This window comes from Spea bombifrons, chromosome 5, assembly GCF_027358695.1.
Source record: "Spea bombifrons isolate aSpeBom1 chromosome 5, aSpeBom1.2.pri, whole genome shotgun sequence".
NCBI lineage: Eukaryota > Metazoa > Chordata > Amphibia > Anura > Pelobatidae > Spea > Spea bombifrons.
Genome location: NC_071091.1, coordinates 85,978,972 through 85,998,545, shown reverse-complemented (window position 1 = coordinate 85,998,545; position 19,574 = coordinate 85,978,972). Strand labels below are relative to the sequence as shown.

Sequence of the window (19,574 nt, the reverse complement as noted above, 5' to 3'; positions counted from 1 at the left end):
CGCTAGGTATCTGCACTGCAATCACCGCTCTATTTACATAGTCAGCAGCTAGTAAAGTTGCATGAGAAATTTGAACACACCTCAGAGACCTTCGAATTATCAAGTATTACAATTCTTTGCTTACATTGGAGGTTCAGCTTATGCCCATGGTCTAAGTTCAAGGCCATTTCTGCAATGGTCTAGGTTAGGCCTCTGACTTTTTTTTTTTTTTTTTTAACAAATACCTGTCAGGGATAGAGGTCCATAAAAGAGTTGCCCGATGGCTGAGAGGTTAATTAATAGCTTACTTCGGTTACTTGCGTTCACTAGTTAAACAACCCCTTTTTTTGTGTGGGTATAAAAGATTAGCCCTGTGTCCTGTTGTCCTGCACTGTTCTTGGCTAAAGGCTGGCAGTGTGTATCCATACCTTCCATACCTGCAAGTAACACCAGGGAAGATGCTGACTATATCGCTCATTTGGGGACTAGTGGTGGCCCTATGCTGCTTCTTCTGGCTCATTGTTGGTATCAGAAGAAGGTAAGATAAACATATCATCATTTTCCTGATAATTTAGTAGTTTTCTTATGGCACTGTACAACTGTTCTACACTTTCCATTAATTATATGGGAATGCATTATGTATATTACATATATATTTCTGTAGCAATTACTTTAATTGATTTATATCATGTTCACTTATCGTTTATTTTTGTTACAAAATGACTGGCATTTAACCTTAACTGAGAAACAATTTTGACTTAACCCTTGAAACAAACCCTGTTGTGAGTACATGCCAAGAGTTGCTTCAGGTCTCACTTTTGAAACTTTTGATTTCTGTTGTTGATTTGGCCCGTTTAGTGGCCGGCATAATCTCCAATAATAAAAGGTCTTGCTAAAGATTGCTGGATTAGCAGTTCACCGACATCTGGAGAGATACCAGTTGGTTACATTCGGCTGCCTTGTAAGGAAAAAAACATGAGATTTGAAGTCACCTTCACTTGGTAATGCACTAAATTATTGTTATTGTGGCAGTTTAGTTAAAATACATCCTTTGTTTCCTTCTTTTTTAGGGAGCCAGGAGAGCCACCCCTAGAGAATGGGTTAATCCCTTATCTTGGATGTGCCTTACAATTTGGAGCCAATCCACTTGAATTTCTAAGAACAAGACAAAACAAACACGGCCACATTTTCACCTGCAAAATTGCTGGAAAGTTTGTTCACTTTATCACTGACCCATTCTCATTTAACTCAGTGATGCGTTCCGGGAGACATTTCGATTGGAAGAAATTCCACTTTGCAACTTCTGCCAAGGTATGAAATTAAGACTTCTTTTAAATTTAGTTGAGTACTTTTATCTTAATTTGTTGGTCTGTTAATTGCCTTGTAAAACAAAATCATCAGATTTGCCAAGCATTTTTTATCAAGCCGCTAAAATGCAGTTAGTAATTGCAAAGAATCCCGCTGACTTTTAAATAGTTAATAATGTTATAAACAATTTATTTTCTTGTATTGTAACGAGCAGTCAAAAAAGTAAAAAGTTTGATTGATCCTTTGCAATACCTTGTATTGCCAACACTATCTCAAATAGTGAGACAGTTCACCCAAAAATATGGATAATGTACGCATTTGTTGTATATGCTATGTTATCTGTTACTTCAAATATAATAAAATGTAATTTTCACATAAGCATTTGTGTAAAATTGTATTATCTGTGTGGGATTTCCAGGCATTTGGTCACTGTAGTATGGATCCCTTGGATGGAAAAACAAGTGAAGATCTACATGAAACCTTTCGGAAAACACTCCAGGGTGATGCTCTGGACCCGCTTATCTCATCTATGATGGAAAATCTCCAACACACCATGTTGCAGCCCAGTGCATTTAAACTAACCAGCAAAGATTGGGTAACCGAAGGACTGTATGCCTTCTGCTACCGTGTCATGTTTGAGTCCGGTTACATAACTCTTTTTGGAAAAGAGTTAAATTCCAAAGAAGATGCGAATGCTGCAAGACGAGAAGCACAGAGAGCACTCATCCTAAATGCCTTAGAAAACTTCAAAGAATTCGACAAAATATTCCCTGCCCTTGTAGCAGGTCTGCCAATCCACGTCTTCAAATCTGCCTACAGCGCAAGAGAGAACCTAGCCAAAGACCTGCTACATGAGAACCTGAGAAAGAGGATCGACATCTCAGACCTTATCACACTCAGGATGTTCTTAAATGACACTGTTTCTACTTTAAGTGACACAGATAAAGCAAGGACTCACCTTGCGCTCCTCTGGGCTTCCCAAGCCAACACCTTACCTGCCACATTCTGGAGTGTGTTTTATCTTCTCAGGTAAAAAAAGTTTTATTGAAGCATAGCAGCTAATTACAAATTCCAAGCTTGACCATATTAAACATTTCTTGTTTTTTTTTTACTCACAGTGGATACTTTTTAATGTATGCCTTTTATATTTTCATTTTATTTAAAAAGGTGCCCAAATGCAATGAAAGCAGCTAATGAGGAGGTCCGTCAAGTTTTAGAGAAGGCCTCCCAAAAAGTCACCTTTGATGGAAAGTGCGTTTTTCTTAATCGCCATCAATTAGATGAAATGCCTGTTTTGGGTAAGTTGATTCACATACATGACAAAAAACTATTAAATGAGAGATTTATTATCAACGAGGAATGTAGCTTGAGTGTCACATTCAGTATCATTCATTCACAGTTTGTGATGTTGGTATTAATATATCTGGTTTTAGTTTACTCCAAATATAGTTATGGTACACCAAAATTTTCAATAAGATAAATACTCCAAAAAAACAACCTTCTGCTATAAGGTACATCTCCTAAAATGTTCCTTAGTGCTCTTTGATAACTTGGTCAAGTTTATTAGTGTAGAATTATACTACATAGTACATACAATAAACTAACCATTATCTGATTTTGATTTCTACAGATAGCATCATTAAAGAGGCTATGAGATTATCCAGTGCATCTCTCAATATAAGAGTGGCTAAGGAGAACTTTACTCTACAAATGGACAATAATGAATTATACAATATCCGGAAAGATGACATAGTGGCACTCTACCCACAGACACTGCATTTAGATCCCGAAATTTATGAAGATCCTCTGGTGAGTAATCATGTGTTTCATTTTGAATTAAAAAGGCAACAGCATGGGGTTTGTTTCTTGACATTTATTACAAGAGCCCACCCAGAAATCATAATATATACGAAATATTTAAAATTTATTTTTCTTGTTTCTCTGTCTTATTTTTCAGTCGTTCAAGTATGACCGCTACGTTGACGAAAACATGAAAGAAAAGACCACTTTTTATCTGAAAGGGCGAAAGCTGAAATATTACTATTTGCCATTTGGTTCTGGCAAAACCAAGTGTCCTGGTCGCCAATTCGCCGTGCACGAGATTAAGCAGTTACTGACATTGATGCTTTCTTATTTTGATATGGAACTTGTAGAGAAAAACATAAAGTCTCCCCCTCTAGATCAGTCCCGAGCAGGATTAGGGATCTTGCAGCCAACACATGATATCGATTTCAGATACAAACTCAAAACCCATTAAACAGTAGATGCTCATACTTTTGCATGTCAGCTTTTAGAGGTTTAAGTGATTGAAGCAGTTTGACATTAAAAGTGTTCAGTCATTTCTATAGTGCTTGGGTTGAACAGCACAAAATACTTTTAATATGTATGTACTCACAGCTCAATTTCTCACATTGAAGAGCCTTTTTCATATGGTACCATGAGATGCAACAAGGCATGGCTATCTGTAAGCACCTTCTTCATCTGCCCAAGCCTCACCTAGCCAGTGGCCTGCCTGTTGGGCCAACTCAACTGTACCCTACACTTTCATAATGCATAGTGTTTTTGATATTCCCATTTTTAACAAATGGGAAAGATGCTTGTAGGCTAAATCAGAAGGGTGTTCCAGAATGATTTATCTCTATAATACAACACATTCAATTAAAACCCTTAAATGGATCAAATTCAATAATGCAATTAAATAGTGGGACTGTCTGAGACAGATAGATTAAGCTTTGGGTAGACATAAACAAGGTTCATACCTCCCATTAAATTATATGTTTCTTTGATTTAGACTGAATCCATTTTTGTATAGGTCTAAAATTGAGGACGAATAATAAATTATGAATTGTAAGCTATTTAGTATGCCAACATATACCGAAATAAGGAAGAACAATGAGAGGTCCATAGTAAATGGACATATGTCTGTAAATTATGTAATTATCTGAAAATTGCTGCTAGAATAATGTGAATATTTGCTGCGCCGCATGGTGGCTGTATATTGTCTTTAAGCTATTATTATTAGATGTAAATATGATCTTTTGGAATTCTGTTATTGTGCCATAAACTAAAAAAAAGATGGCTCCCCGGCCATGTGTCTACGAACGAAATCTTAGTATATATATAGTTATTATCTGTAAATTGTCTGTCTCTTATGTCTCTTATCTTTTCAAAATGTTTACAACTCACTTTCATTCTTGTAACCCGGTGCATATTTTACTTTGCAATGCAATGCTGCAGGGTAGGCAGCAACGTTCTTTGGGATTTCACCATTTAACAAAATCGACTTTGTACAGAGACTACCCTTTATTTTATGTAGACATACAAACTACATGTAACCTTTGTGTAAATAAAATAATTATGATTTGTACTAAAAGCTATATTGCTGTTTGTTTTTTTTATTTAAGTATTTAAAAAGGTTTGTTTGTTGGATTTAGGAGTATATTTGTATCTGTCTGGCTTAATGTATTTGTATTGCCTCACTCTTCGTATTAGTAAAAACATTTCTATTAATATTTCTGTAAACATAGTACTACAATTAGGGGAAAACGTTGTTGGGACATTCATTAGACATGATGTAGAATATGGGGTCCAGTTATAAACACATACAATAATTAAAAGGAAGGATACTTGATATGTAGGTTGGAAACTTGAATTCTGAAAAGTCTAAACCTGAAGTGGGCTTTATTGTTTCTGATAGAAAGCATGCGGGAAGTCAGGAATCTCTAGAGGGGAACGCAGCTACAATTTGGGATGAGAATGAAACAGATCTCATTTTGAATGAAGTTGAGCAACTACTTTTATAAATGGTGTGCACAAGCAAGGAGCAAGCTGAAATGGTGATTCATAATGTCTCCTCCAAATGAAATTAATTGAAGGATTAAAGAAAATTTACTTTTTAATCAATTCTCCTTTATTGTCAAAAAAAATATGCATAATAGTATAACAAGCTACAGGCACAGAGCGCCACATAGAGTTATTGAAAGGCATAGAGTTGACAGTGGAGTGATAAAATTATTAAGTATGAGGATAACCTAACATAATGACACATCTCCAAGGTTACATTAAACAAAGGCAACTAACAAATTCACAAATTCATAAAAATAAAACAATAAATTCAAAACCTATGGCAACGTCAGTGTGCAGTCCTGGCCGCGTCCCGCAAGGGAAGGCTCCGGGTAGCGGGAGCCCAGAAGTTCCCACGTATGTCACGGACTGGGTCCATGCTGATGGCTGGAAGGACCCAGCGCGCCCGATGGTTGTTTGCAGGAGTCACGATGCAGCAGTGGAGTCTGGGGCAGGGCCTGGTTGCAGGGTGACCACACTCGCCCAGGCGTTAAGCACCTAGGTTAGTGCAGCCAAACACCAGCACCCTGATATGGCAGCAGATGTAGTCCAAAACAAAACGAATCCTGCAGGCACCCTGGAGCAGGCATGAAGAATATCACAAGGATCACGAGCAGGATGCTGCAGGCTGGGAGAATGGAAACTAGGCAAAGGTTAATACAGCAGACACATAACAAGCAAGGGAAAGGGAGACCAGGCAAGAAACATGATATAAGATATACAGGAGAAGTGGCTAGAAACATGACATGAATAGCGCAAGGTATAACCAGGCACAAGACAAGGAATAAACATAACCAGACAAGACATACATGGTACAGGGCACAACAAAGGACAGGGAAGAAGGCAAGGAACACAGGGGAAGGAGTGAGGAGCCGGAACCCTCGGACGCTTCTTCCTTTAAGCAAGGATAGGAAATCTTAACTGGGACATGGGGAGAGGAGAGAGGAACCGGAATCCTCAGATGATTCAAGGAAGAAGGGCAAAGGTACATAAGAGACAGACAAACATGAATACAGAAACTAGCCTAGGACTACATGATAACTATTGGAGATTCCGTCACATGATATGGCCATAGTATGCTTAGCCCACCACTACGCCAAAGTACTCCAATGACGGTGGGTCCTAACGCTAATCCCTGCTGACAGTGGTACACAACAAACCAAACATGGAAACCAAACACATAGCACTGAGACATACCTTAGACTGCTAATAAAGGAAGAAGAGCTGAAGCAAAGAGCCGGAACAGAAGCAAGGAATGGAAAATAGAACAAAGCAAAAGGAAATCCAGGAATGGATCAAAGCAAAACAGAGAAACTACAACAGGACAGATATGCAGCTCCGCAGCCTGGGCAGAACGTAACAACGTATGCTGATAGGGCATGGATTTAAACTGGAACATTTTTCTAGAAAGCTGTATAACTGTATTTGACAACTTCCTAGTGAGCTAAATATCCCTTGTGATTTGCCAAGATGGGAAGTAAGATTGGTAAGAACCAATTTAAAAACACATAGACCAGTGTCTCCAGGGGTAATAGGCTTGGTGCATGCCACACTTTAGTCCATGGATGTCCTTATGGAAATTCATTGACAGGGCCGCTCCTTAAGAGTACTCTAAATTATTATATACATAGACAAGGAACAAGCGCTAGCCACAAAGACTGCTAGAGGAGACGCTACAACAACTGAGCACCACCATCTAGTTGTCAGCATGAAGTCAAACGGGAGGGGAAGTTAGCTAAAAGCTAAGGTTTCACAAGGAAGTTAGTTGCTGGTAGGCTGCCTCCTCTCATTGTTGGACCACAGAAAATTTACCAGTCTGCCTTCTGGAATCTGCTGGACAGTCCACCAGCTGCCAGTTAACAGTAGGTAGCTCCTCATAACCTAGTGGAGCAGATGGCTTTCTTGAAAGTCAATCTGCCCAAATTAGGTTACTCAGCACTCAATATTCAAACTGAAATGTAGTTCTTCTACCAACTGTCCACTCACTGCTCATTGGGAGAAAATTCATTCCCTTACCATGTGGCTCGGTGTTTCTGTCTACTGTTGCTTATCACTTTCCTTACTGAGGGATCAATTTCAATCATTGGTGCCATTTTTGTTGTCATTCAGTCCCATAGAATGCTGCTGGATATATATATATATATGCATTGGTGTTGTGCTTCTGTTGCTGGTGATGGTGGTCCTGCAATGTAAAATCTAGGCATCAGGGACCTCCCTCATTGAAAATATTGCAAATCCTCCAAATTTCCTTGTTCAAAATGAATAGCCAAAAACAAAACAATAAGGTTGAACTAATTTTGCTGGACATGCACAAGTTTAATCCAAAGAAGTTTGAATGATATATCTGTGTGTATATGTATGCTAATGTTTTGGAGTTTAGGAATTATTTTGCCCCATTTTATAACATGGGCTGTCATTAGCTTAATCTGTGTTATTTTGGTTTCACTAGTAGTGGCTTGACAGCTAGCAGCCATTTGGCTGCAAACCAGAAATAAATTAATAAGATACAGTTTATTAGCCCCTCTAATGCTCTTCTCACTCTGTTGACTTGGTGTGGGCTATGTGAATTCCCACCCACACTCCTTCTTATTCTGCCTATGCCCCACCTTTGAGCTGGGTAATATTTTTTCTCTCCCCAAAAACATTTTCTACAGATGCCCATGCCCATATAGAATTTTATACACTCTACATAAATCTCTGCTTAATAAGATTACGGAAGCTGTTGGTAAACTATTCCTGTATTATGAATTACAAACTTGCGGTTAAGAAAAGAATAAACAGAACAAACAAATGAACATATTTAACGGTATTTTACCCTCAGTTGATAATGAAAAGTCTTTCCTTATCGGAACAGTAGACCCATTGTATGTTATTAATTTGCTCCGTCCTTGATTATGCCTGTATTTAAGATACAGAAAGATATAGAAGGACTAAAACCTATAGCAAACCATTGATATTCTCTCACTTGAGTTGTTTTTAATCACTACATGTATCATACCTAATCTTATCACTCGAGTGTATGAGCAGGTCAAACGGTTTAGCTTCACTCCTTATACATTCAGAACAGACATGTTTGTAGAAGCATGCGTAAAGAAATACATAGCTGTTATACATAAAACAAATTCAGGTGGCATAGCAGTGTAATAAATGTGAGGTGATATGTCATAGATGTGAGGGAGTGAGGTGCTATATGTGAGGGAGTGTGTTGTTAAATGTGGTAGCTGTGAGGGAATGAGGTGTTATATGTGATGCGTCATACCCTATATATGAAAATGATGAGAAACGTTATATCATACCTCCAAAGTGTCCCTCTTTAATCAACTTTGCTTTAGCAAAAACGTGTCAATAACCCATATAGAAACAATAGAAATGATTTTGTAAACTAAACTAAGTTAATACATTTTTGTTTTTCCTACGTAACTATAGGCAGCTCAGATGGGATTAGAATGAGGCAAATGCTTACAGCGGAGCCTCAGAGCTTTCACCATCGGATGTGAAAATACTGCTGCTGAAAAATAAGATAATTCCAGTTCTGCGGTGTGTGGCTCAGGCTTTAACAAGCCAAAATCAGTCTTCTAGTCCAGGATGGACTAAGTACACTGCACAATGATGCACAAAAGATCTCACCAGAGGTGTCTCACACCCTACTACACTAAGAGTCTTTTTCATGTGTAACTCTCTGTGTTCCAAGTATATCCATACATATCTATTCAGGGAGGCATCCCCCAAAGACTAATATGAATGCAAAGGGGCTGTGTTGATATAGAAATGACTTCATCTTGCATAGTAGCAGAGCAGACTTTTTTTTACTTGTTCTGGCAGGGCCCATATGCACGGGATTTGTAACAGAGCATTAGCTGGAATAACACAGGAATTGACGGATGGTATCCAAGTGACCTGGAACAGGTGGACTTCCAGTCGTGGTTATTTTGACCTTGGACAACAAATTATCATGTAACCTGCACCCTAGTTGGGAAAGCAGGGGATACTTATGCTCACTAAGGCCTACAACCTTTTTGATAAGACCCACATGTTTGGATCATGATAAATAACATAATATTTTCTATCATCATAAATAATATTGTTATAACACCAATGAAACTATTTTTAGGTCAAAGAGTTGCTATGCTCACATATTTTGTGTTAGATATTGTTTCATTTCTTTTGAGTAAAGATGTCACTTTCGTTTTATTTTCTATAAATAATATTATTACATATTGTTTTATTAAACATAGTTGTGACCCGCCCTGTTTGATGTCCACCACATTAGGTTTTAATTGAAATGCATACACTTATATTATCATAAACATGTCCTAAGATTACATAAAAAACCTCTGGGATTAGTTTTATCATATGGACCTGTAAAAACAATTTAATCATTGATCGATAAAAACATTTGCAGAGCGCAAAGGGCTGTACATTTGAGGCTTATATAAAGAAACAAGTTGGTTCACTTTGTCACATGCGAGCAAAACACATATTTTGTTCCAAAAAAGTCACATTCTACATCTTACAAAATGAACAAAAGTAACCTCTGAAGATAAAACCTAGTAACCTTAGGTTGTTACTCAGTGTATCCGTTAAGTAAGGGTAACTTTAGTTCGCTTCTCTTTACTGGTTAAGTACTTTGGGTCAAAACACAATCACATGCTAAACTATCTGATAGAATTGTCAGATTCTAAAAGGATTGTCCAAACATATAAACTACTCTCCAAAGTCTGTGTTGAAAGCCATAGAGTTAGGAAAAGTATTTTGTTAAAAACTGGAAATTCCAGGATGATGCATCAGTAATCCCTAATTGAATCACTAATGCTTCATCTCATTTTTGCTTAATTAATGCAGGGGCGCACACATTCATTTCAGTTAATTTTCTTTCCATGAAGACCAAGGGATCCATGCTTCTTAGTCGTTGATGAAAAAAAAGTGATCCAATGCTCCAAAGTGTAAGACCACAGTGGATACTAAATCCTCAATCTTCTCCTTCAGGGGCTACACTTCCCATGGGGGGATAGGCAGCCCTTCATTCCCTACCTAGCGAAAACAACGGGTTGGATCTTCTAGGGTCTCTACCAATGTTCCCCCTAATTTTTCTTAGGTGGTGTGCGCAGAAAATTTCTCTTATGCAAACATTTTCCCAGAGCCTGTCATGAACCTGGTAAGCAGGTCGGGTAGGAGCCCAGTCGCAGGGGATACAAGGTGTTCTGTCTGTACCCCACGATGCATGACGGCTAGAGGGATGATACAGATAGGTGCAATGAAACACAGCACAGGCAGAATACTTTGTAATGCACTGTATTGAAGAAGGTGACAGGAACAATAAGTACAGGTGGTAAGTCTCTTGGCAGGATGCCCACTGGCAGGGCAGACGGCAGGAAGCCCACTGGATGGGCGGACGGCAGGAAGCCCATTGGCAGGGTAGACAGCAGGCAGCCCACTGGCAGGGCAGACGGCACGAACAACACAGGGTCGGGTACAGGGCCAAAGCACAGCGGTCTAAACACATTACTGCAAAGGCCCTGACTGAAGGGCAGGTTTATATTGGCCAGGTTCCACTCAGGTAATCAGACTCAGCTGTCCCAAGCAATCAATAACTGGTGCTCCAGAGAAGGAAGAGCGGCCACTAGTGTGTGCAGACACACATGACAGCAAATAATTGTTGCATGATCCAGGCTAGTAGGGTGGAATCCTGACAGAGCCAAAATTTTGTGCGCACAATATGCTTCTGCAAATGTTAAATTTAAATTGTTATTCTATATTTTTGGTACAGCTCACTCATGGTTAATGACACTACATTGTAGTGTGATAATATAGTATTAGTTACACAACAGTGTTACTTACTGTATTTTTTTTTTTAAAAAAAGGTGGAATTCTCACTGCATAAGTAAATTATGAGCGAATAATTTAATTGGGAAAAACTGTTGTGCCCAGGGTCATACCTAGAGTATTTGGCACCTGGGTCAGATCCTGTATGTGGCACCCCCCCACACACACACTTTAAAACTGCATAGCTTCTATCGTTAGGCAAACATTGACAGGGGTACAGCAGAATCATTATCATGTTATCATTAAATACTAAGACAGACACTGACGGTGGTACAACATAACTGTTATCATTATATACTGAGGCAGACGTTGACTTGGGTACAGCATAACACCTATTCCTATATACTAAGCCAAAATTAGAGAAACAACAACAACAATATTATATATATATATATATATATATATATATATATATAATTGCTAACAGCAATCACACTCCTATCATGCCCAGGCAGCCAGTACATGTTTGAACCTGGGCATGATGGGAATGTGATTACAGCCTCCCTATGCCATGCTAACACCCCCTACTTACACATCCATGCTATTACACACACTCATTCACAAACATTTAGCATAAACTACAGCATAACACCCATCACTCTCACACACTTACTAATACACTCTCACTGGATGTTTTCCTACCTTTTCTCTGTCACTTTTCCTCCTCCTCTTAATTCTTCCTCTTCTTCTTCTGTGTCCTGTCCTTCCGGTGCAGTGAAGGTGGTGGGCGTGGCTTCGGTGTTGTGCGCCGGGATATGACATCAAATCTCGATGCACAGCATTAGTTGTCGTGCGCATGGCAAGGGAGCAGGATCGGAGGTCTGCATTAACAGACCTCCCCCTCCCTTGATTGTTTTTAAGCTGGTTAGAGGGAGATTCTGGATCTCCCCAACCGAGCCTGCTCCTCTAGTGGCGGACTTTACTGTCCGTCTCTGGAGGGGTGCCGTGCGCACAACCAGTAGCGGACCGCCCCACCCTGCTAGGTACGCTACTGGTTGTGCGCACAATTTTCTGACGTGTGCCCTCCCTCTGAAAGCACAGCTTAGAGGGAACACTGATCTCTATCTGAAGTGGGGACCTACTGAAGTATTCAAGGGGGATGACGCACTTACCTGTGAAGTGCCCAGGGCTCCACCCACAGATGTGTACTGTCCAATCATTTGTTGGGTAGACATGTTCTTCTCAGCCACAAAGTTTTTTGTGACACACGTGTCTCCTATTTGTGTACCAGTCCTAGGCTTCAATTTCAATTTAGGATTAAACTCTATCTGGTTGATTTACTGGCTAGATTTTTGCATTATGAGTTGTCTTCTCCTCTTGGTTGTGCATTAGCCTGTAAATCCTAGTGGACAGTGCCCAGGGACTAAACCTCTGGGGTGACCTAGATGTACACCATAAAGCCAATCCTCTTCCCAGTGGGATAGAGGATTAACATGCTAAAATTAATCTATGGGAAGGATGGATCATCAGCCTTCCTCTCATCACCATCCTGTTCCTGGTGGGATGAGGGGTTAAAAAATAACAGCTGTTACAGGGTATCCCTGCGCCTCACCCAGTGCCATTTGGGCAGGTGGGGTTAAAAAACAAAAAATGGGACACAGACCACATTGTGTGTCACTCTTCTTCCTTCCATTTTGCCCTGGAGTGTGAAGGGTTAAGGTCCATGTAAGCACTCTTTGGGTGCCTTGAAGGTGAATAGTGAAAATAATTTGACACTTAAAGGGTAAACACCTCTGGGAAAATAAACATTGCATACCTTTTTAGGACCCATAAAGCAATGCTCCACTAAGCCATTGATCCCCATTTTTGGCTCAAAAAAATGGTCCCCCAAAAAATAAAATAAAAAATGCCTGATGCAAAAGGAAACAAAATTCACAAAACAATTAACAAAACCAAAAGAATCCATCTTCACCCATAACCAAATGATTAGTAACACATACACACTCAATGTACATAAGTTCTGGTTCCTAAGGAATGGGCTTTTCTTTTGGGAGTAATAGAGAAGCAAGGAGAAACATTCAGAAGCACATGTATGGGGTTTTGCTGAGAACAATAAATTGAAAACTATTTATAACGATGTGAAACTGTGTCCAACGTCCTTTACATGTTCATGAAAAGATACCCTGAGTTAAGATGCAAATAAGTCAGCCAGGACTGTGGTAGAACTGGTTAAAGGGAAGACAGAATATGCTACAAAGAAACATGTGGTCCAGGGTACGGAGCCTGTGAATCCAGCATCATCTGTAACATTCTTTCTTGTTGCTGAGACATGTCGGATAAGGACCAAGTCGTCTAACCATTACAATTTGGCCCTTGTCAAAGTTTTTCAGACTCTTACGCTTGGCCATTTTTCCTGCTTCTAACTTTGAGGACGAAATGTTCAATTGCTGCCTAATATAACCCACCCACTGACAGGTGCCATGATAACAAGATTGTCAGTGGACATAATGTTATGATCTGTGTATACTTTTTCTTTTAGTCATAGCTTTCTTATGTTGCTTTAAATTGGAAAAGTAATTTCCCATGTAACATGTGTTCTGGAAAAATATGTATATATAACCCAGTTAAAGGAATTTATGGTTCTTTTTATTTACAGAAGGTTTTTAGGGTTCTTTGATAACTATTGTACCATCATTCTCAGGCTTCTCCAACTTGAATCTACTGTTGATGATACAGGATCTTGAAAACCGTAATTGATTAGAAAAGAGCTTCAGAGTTCTTCAGCAAGCAAAACATAACCTGTCAGCCTTGGCATTTTAAGGTCAGCGGCCACCTGATGACTTTAAGTTATATGCAGGATATGCGCCACTTTCATGCTCACATATCGCGCCGCTGGGCTTATCTGAACATCGGTAGCAAGCTACAGTGAGTGTGTGGCGCTGTGCCCAGGGCCTGGTGGGGACACAATCAAAGACAGCTTCATCGTGTAGACCATCAAGCTATAGAGAATCTGGCATGACCAAATATCAGTGATTTCATTGAGGGATGTTCCAAGTTATAGAATGTATCAAGGACTTTTAGGTTGCCTACTTCAAACAGATAATGATAAAAAAAAGTTTTACAAGACACATGATAAAATAATTTCTTAATATTTTCAGTCACAACAATGTTGGTCTTGGCTTTGACATAACAAAGAGGAATTTGAGCCAGCTGGAAAATGTTCAAAATAAATACACAACTTTAAACTATTTATTGACAGAAGATTAAGCTGTCTGAATAGAGAGTGTTATCTGTTAAGTGACCCTCTCCTCGCTCTCTGTATTTCTGCATTTTTTCTGTTTTTTGTAAAGAGAGCATGGCTTAATCTGAATTTGCAGATCACTATATGACGCTTCATTTAACCTTGTAACAATCTCTGTGCCTATGTAAACTTTTTTCAAGGATGACCTGTAATAGATATATTCTACTGTCTCTAAACTATGTAAATTCAACTCACTTGAAACTCTGCTCAGAGGTTTATATTATAACAATATTATTTTAATAGAATAAAAAATGACAAGATGGTATATACTTACATCTTTCACCCTATATTTTTGGGGTCATTGGCAAGAATGGATGCAAAGCAGGTTTCATGTATGGATATATGCACATAGCAAACTCCAGGCTCCATTCACCCCAAGTTCAGCTAGGTGGCTTGGTTATAAATCAGCATACCTGGGAACATCTGGGCTCTGGCTACACGGAGCCTTCCCTGGCGGGACGCAGTCAGGACTACCCACTGACATAAGCGGGCGGTCCCGCTGACGTCGATGGGCGTTCCCGCTGATGTTAGTGGGAGTTCCCGCTGATGTTGGGGGCGTTCGCACTGACGGCATTGGAAACACCCCCATTTAAAAGAAAAAATGGGTGGGGAGCAGGGCGTGTCAAAGACCCCGCTCCCGCGACCCAGAGGATTTGGGTCTTGACCCGGAGAACCGCAGAAGCAGTGCTCACCCGTCAATCTCTGGTTCAAACCAGGAAAGTTCCCAGGTATGTAAATGAGCCCCAAAACACTTGGTAGGCAACACTCTCAGTGTGTCCTGTTAAGGTATGTACAACACACATTTACAAAAGGTACATGCATAGAAACCCCGTAAAAGGACTCCAGAAATGATCTAATATTGTGATTTTATTTTACTGAAATGGCAGGTAAACTTAATTATGCTTTAGCCAATTCATATAACCAAAACCTCTCATTTATATTATGTTTATATATTTGTTGCCAACATTAGTAGGGTGAGAAGCGCAGACAGTTTTTGTTTTTTTGCAAAACAATTACACTGATTGGAAAACATGAAATATAGTTTAGTTGTACTAAAAGCTCTGACAGTGAAAGTTCCCCTGTTAGTGTGGCCAGTGGCATATGCCAACTAGATCTAGGCCTATGGCGACAGGACCAGCCGGGACAGCAGACCCTCTGACACATAACAGGGCACCAATCACCCTATTGGGTAGTGATACTGCTCAATTGGCCAGTTAAAAGGGGAAATCACTGATCCTCCCAAGTGGTCCATCGACACTACAGTCATGTGAAAAAGAAAGTAAAAAAAAAATAGGTAAATGCAACCTCAGATGAACAACAGCACATGACCATACCTGGGAACTTCTGGGCTCCGGCTACCCGGAGCCCTTCCTTGTGGGATGCAGCCAGGACTGCTCACTGACGTCAGCGGGCGGTACCGTGACGTCGGGGGGAGGTACCGTGATGTCGGTGGGAGGTCCTGCTGATGTCGGTGGGAGGTCCATATTATGTCTTGATATGTAAAACCATAGAGGGTGCACTTTCATTTTCACCCGACTGTATGGAGTACTGAGCCAACCAACCACGCACAGCCTCTGTAGGATGCATTAAAAGGTGCTGCATGCTTTAAGGTATGGAGCACTGTGATATCAGGTAATATCCTAGTGCACAGAGGGGACAGAACAAGCCACGTACAGTTGCACAACCAAGACCCTCATTAATCTGGCCTTGCTCCACAGAACATTAATAACATCATTTTAGTTCTCTTTTTGGTTCCCAGCAACTAACTTTTCATGTACAGTGTACCATGTAAGTGCTTTTAACTTCAGAAATATTCATAATAAAAATAATAATAAACTTTCCAATGAATCCATGGCAGTTATATGCTATAAAATTCTAAATCACAGCACATTACATTTAATTACATTCAAATACATGATAAATACATTTATGGTATAGAATGTTTCAAACATTACCTATAGACAATTCAGATTAACCCTCTGCATTTCTATTTAGTTTAATTATGCTGAGTGTGCAAAGTGAACTTGTCTAAATGGTCTGTATTGGTTTTTATTGCCCAATACTCCACGTCAGCGACTTGAGTTAAAAGTTCAGAGTTTTCAGATAACCTTCAATGATGGTCAAGGCCACAGGCAAACAGATATAACTTACTATGTTCCTGGTATTGATCTGATAACATTTTTACACTGATTCCAGTCCTAATTTCACTCTGCACTGTTTGTAAACTGTATGTGTAAATAACACTTTGATCTGGTAAAGAGGTTTTTAACAGAATTCTGCCCAAAAATGGCAAAGTACAATAAATAATCATATTGAAGTTTGCTAATAACTTTCACTTATTGCTTTAAAAGTTCCAAACGTTCCTCTCTATCAGCTCAACCACATCAGAAGGACTGGCCAAATCTATTATTTTCACTAACTTTTACATAAAAATGAAATCCCGTTTGTGTCAAGGCTAAACTTATGTCAGTCGGTCGGTGCACATGCTGCCTAGTTACTTCGAGCATGGAAGTTCAATTATAAGGAGGTACAAGTGGTTAAAGGGGCATACCTAGCATTCCAATTACATGGACTGCAAAAAATAAAAGCGAAAGACTGCGCACATTCAGTGTCTCAATTTGGAAAAATCGGATATTTATTATGCTATCGTTTTGGTCATGCAAGGCATTTGTCAGGGCAAAAAACAAAGGTACAGGCAAATAAAAAGATAGACATACTTCCCTTTTATACAGCCCAAGATATTATCTACTTTTTGGATCCCCTGGGTGCCAAATCACCCCACCCTTTATAGATAGATAGATAGATAATTTTATAGTGAATACAATATTATAAATCCATCTATATTATACTTTAGCTATATTCTATTTTACTCTAGCCAACATTGAAATAATTAATAATGTAAGATCTATTTTATAATGGTAACGTAAATGAATCTATGTATGGAAGGATCCTGTTAATGTGGTTAAAGATTCTTAGGAAACCGGTAATCCAGGTAAGGCTGAGCAGAAAATGAGCATTAAAAAAATCAATGTATCTATTGAAGACTTTTTTTTTGAAGTCAAGAGAAGTTACATCATGAACTTACATCATATTTTACCTTGCAGGAATAATATATGATCGCATGCAGGAGGCAACAAAAGAAAGAGGGAGGGATGCTTCTTACCTTTATAACAAGATAAATTAATAAATACTCATCATTCAGTCCACTGGGGAGAACCATATTCAACCTAAACATCCACTCTGCTTCCTTTCTAAGTAAAATAGTCTCCATGTTTAATCCGCTGTTCTTGGAGGGGGATATACTCTATAACCATTAAGAGAATAGACAAAATATTGTTTCTCTTTGTTTCTTTTCTGTACAATATCTCACAAAGGTAGTAGTGTCATCCGCCTTCCGTTTTATTGACAAAACACATATGTAGTTTGACAGGTAACAAAACTATGAATCAGCAGCATGATGGCGGCTTATATACCAAAACAGAAAATATTAAAGGGGGATTTTAATCAATTCTTGAGTGGAAAGGACTAATATGTTGCGTATAGTTGTAAAATGAGGGTTGTGGATTATACAGAAAGCTCCTTCATATCTAAAGCTAGCATATATTTGAAAAGTATGTTCAACTTTTGCTTTAAATGCCATATACAATTTTCCACACAGACAATGCCATAATACGTCCCTATCAGCCATTTTATTTTATTATTTCCAATACTATCCTTGAGCATTAGTGGTATTAATGCGAGGCTTACCAGTCAATACAATTATGGACTATGATTTAAATTACTTTGAGGTGCAATAAATAGGTGGAAAAATAAAGACGTTAATACGTAAAAAGTACATAAACAGTAGCAAGCTGTTTAAATATTAATGTATTTATTTTATGTTATCACAATAATGAAAGTACAAATAAACAAAATACTGATAAAAAATGAAATAAATGAAAGTTTTAATAGTAGAGTTATATCAAATTCTACCTTATTAAATTATGACCATTGTTTTTGAACTAGAGAAAGAAGCAGTGCAGATTCATTATAGCCCACACTGACTCTTCTTCTCATAAAGGAAAATAAACAGTCCACTAGGCAACACTTTGGAATTTGCACACGAGCAGCTGTAAATATGTTACCAGCTGCAATCTTTATAGGAAAAAAGGACATATGTTGTAAAAGCATATAGTACATTAATAACTTACTGCTGACTTGTTTCATGCTTTTTTATTTGTCTATCCATTCTGCGGTAGGAATCAGACATTTCCAGTGATGCATTAAATGATTAATGATAATTGTTACCTTATATATGCTTTGTTGCGGCTCATATTTCATTCCCGTAGGATCTTAAATAATTTACCTAGATGGTTTTTAGTCAATATTAAGATTATATATATATATTTTTTAACTTTTACTTTTGTTGTATTTTTTACATTGGAAATGATTCAAAAGTGTCACTTTCAATAATACACAGTAAGAACTTGGATATTGCAGTATTAGCCCCAAACAAAATGAGATCTTATGTCGGAGTTGATTTTAGTCGGCCAACATGTATTGCATCAGAAGAAGAGAACTCTGAGGTCCCAAAAACGTTAGCTCTCTTTTTGTGTTGGCCCAATAAGAAGGCACCACATGTGACATAAGACAATTATACATAGAATAGTCACATGCATGTGGCCAACAGAAAAATACACATTTCTACAATTTCATCAATCAGCCAAAAATGTTTTTATTACTAAAAACACGGTAAGAACAAACTAAAATAAAAACAAGTATAAAACAGAGCAGTAGATACAACCATAAATTGAAGATGTCCTCTGCTTGTTTTAGAGGACAAAAATTCCAAATATGCTCATGTTCGCTATGTTATTTATGGTGTGCATTAAGTGCTCTTTGTCTTTGAGTTACTTCAGCCAATTTAGGAATCTGTTTTTGCCTCCAATTGCTTGATTTAGCTATTTTGCCAGATAATAAAAATAATCCCAATTTTATTTTACTGAGCTTCAACCAAAAAAAGGTGGAGACTCCACTTTAAATAAAAAAAAAAAATCACTTTGAAAATTTTCTAAAATAAATACCCTATATACTCCACCATATATGTGTGTGTTTCTATATTTTATTATTATTAATCTAGGTGATTATTCTTCAGGGTAAGTTTAATCATCTCAATGTTGACAAATGTTATGTACCGTAGGAGATCACCCACGCTGCGACTCCTCCACCAATTACACATTACTGAGCATGCTCAAACCTCTGTCCCATCGCTACTGTCAAATGCCATTTACACATACATCTCACCCCTATTAAAACAAAATCAATCGCCAAATACACTGCTGAAATAAATGTTTGAAACGTGTAATATATTAACCCTTTAATGACAAAGCCCGTACATATA

General features: G+C 38.5%; 1 protein-coding gene across 1 annotated transcript; it reads left to right on the top strand.

The window, feature by feature from the left end:
- The first annotated feature begins 358 nt into the window (after positions 1 to 358).
- LOC128498041 (cytochrome P450 7A1-like) lies at positions 359 to 4,660 on the top strand. Its single transcript, XM_053468314.1, has 6 exons — positions 359 to 517; positions 1,050 to 1,290; positions 1,706 to 2,316; positions 2,455 to 2,585; positions 2,918 to 3,096; positions 3,245 to 4,660. The coding sequence occupies exons 1-6, from the start codon at positions 438 to 440 to the stop codon at positions 3,542 to 3,544; spliced, it is 1,542 nt and encodes a 513-aa protein (XP_053324289.1). The 5' UTR covers positions 359 to 437; the 3' UTR covers positions 3,545 to 4,660.
- Positions 4,661 to 19,574: the final 14,914 nt, after the last annotated feature.

What these genes read in the sequence shown, in the direction of transcription:
- LOC128498041 (XM_053468314.1), top strand. Translation starts at nt 438, where the DNA reads ATGCTGACTATATCGCTCATTTGGGGACTAGTGGTGGCCCTATGCTGC. An exon ending in AGTGTGTTTTATCTTCTCAG is followed by an intron (nt 2,317 to 2,454) that starts GTAAAAAAAGTT and finishes TTATTTAAAAAG; the next exon opens with GTGCCCAAATGCAATGAAAG. An exon ending in AAATTTATGAAGATCCTCTG is followed by an intron (nt 3,097 to 3,244) that starts GTGAGTAATCAT and finishes CTTATTTTTCAG; the next exon opens with TCGTTCAAGTATGACCGCTA.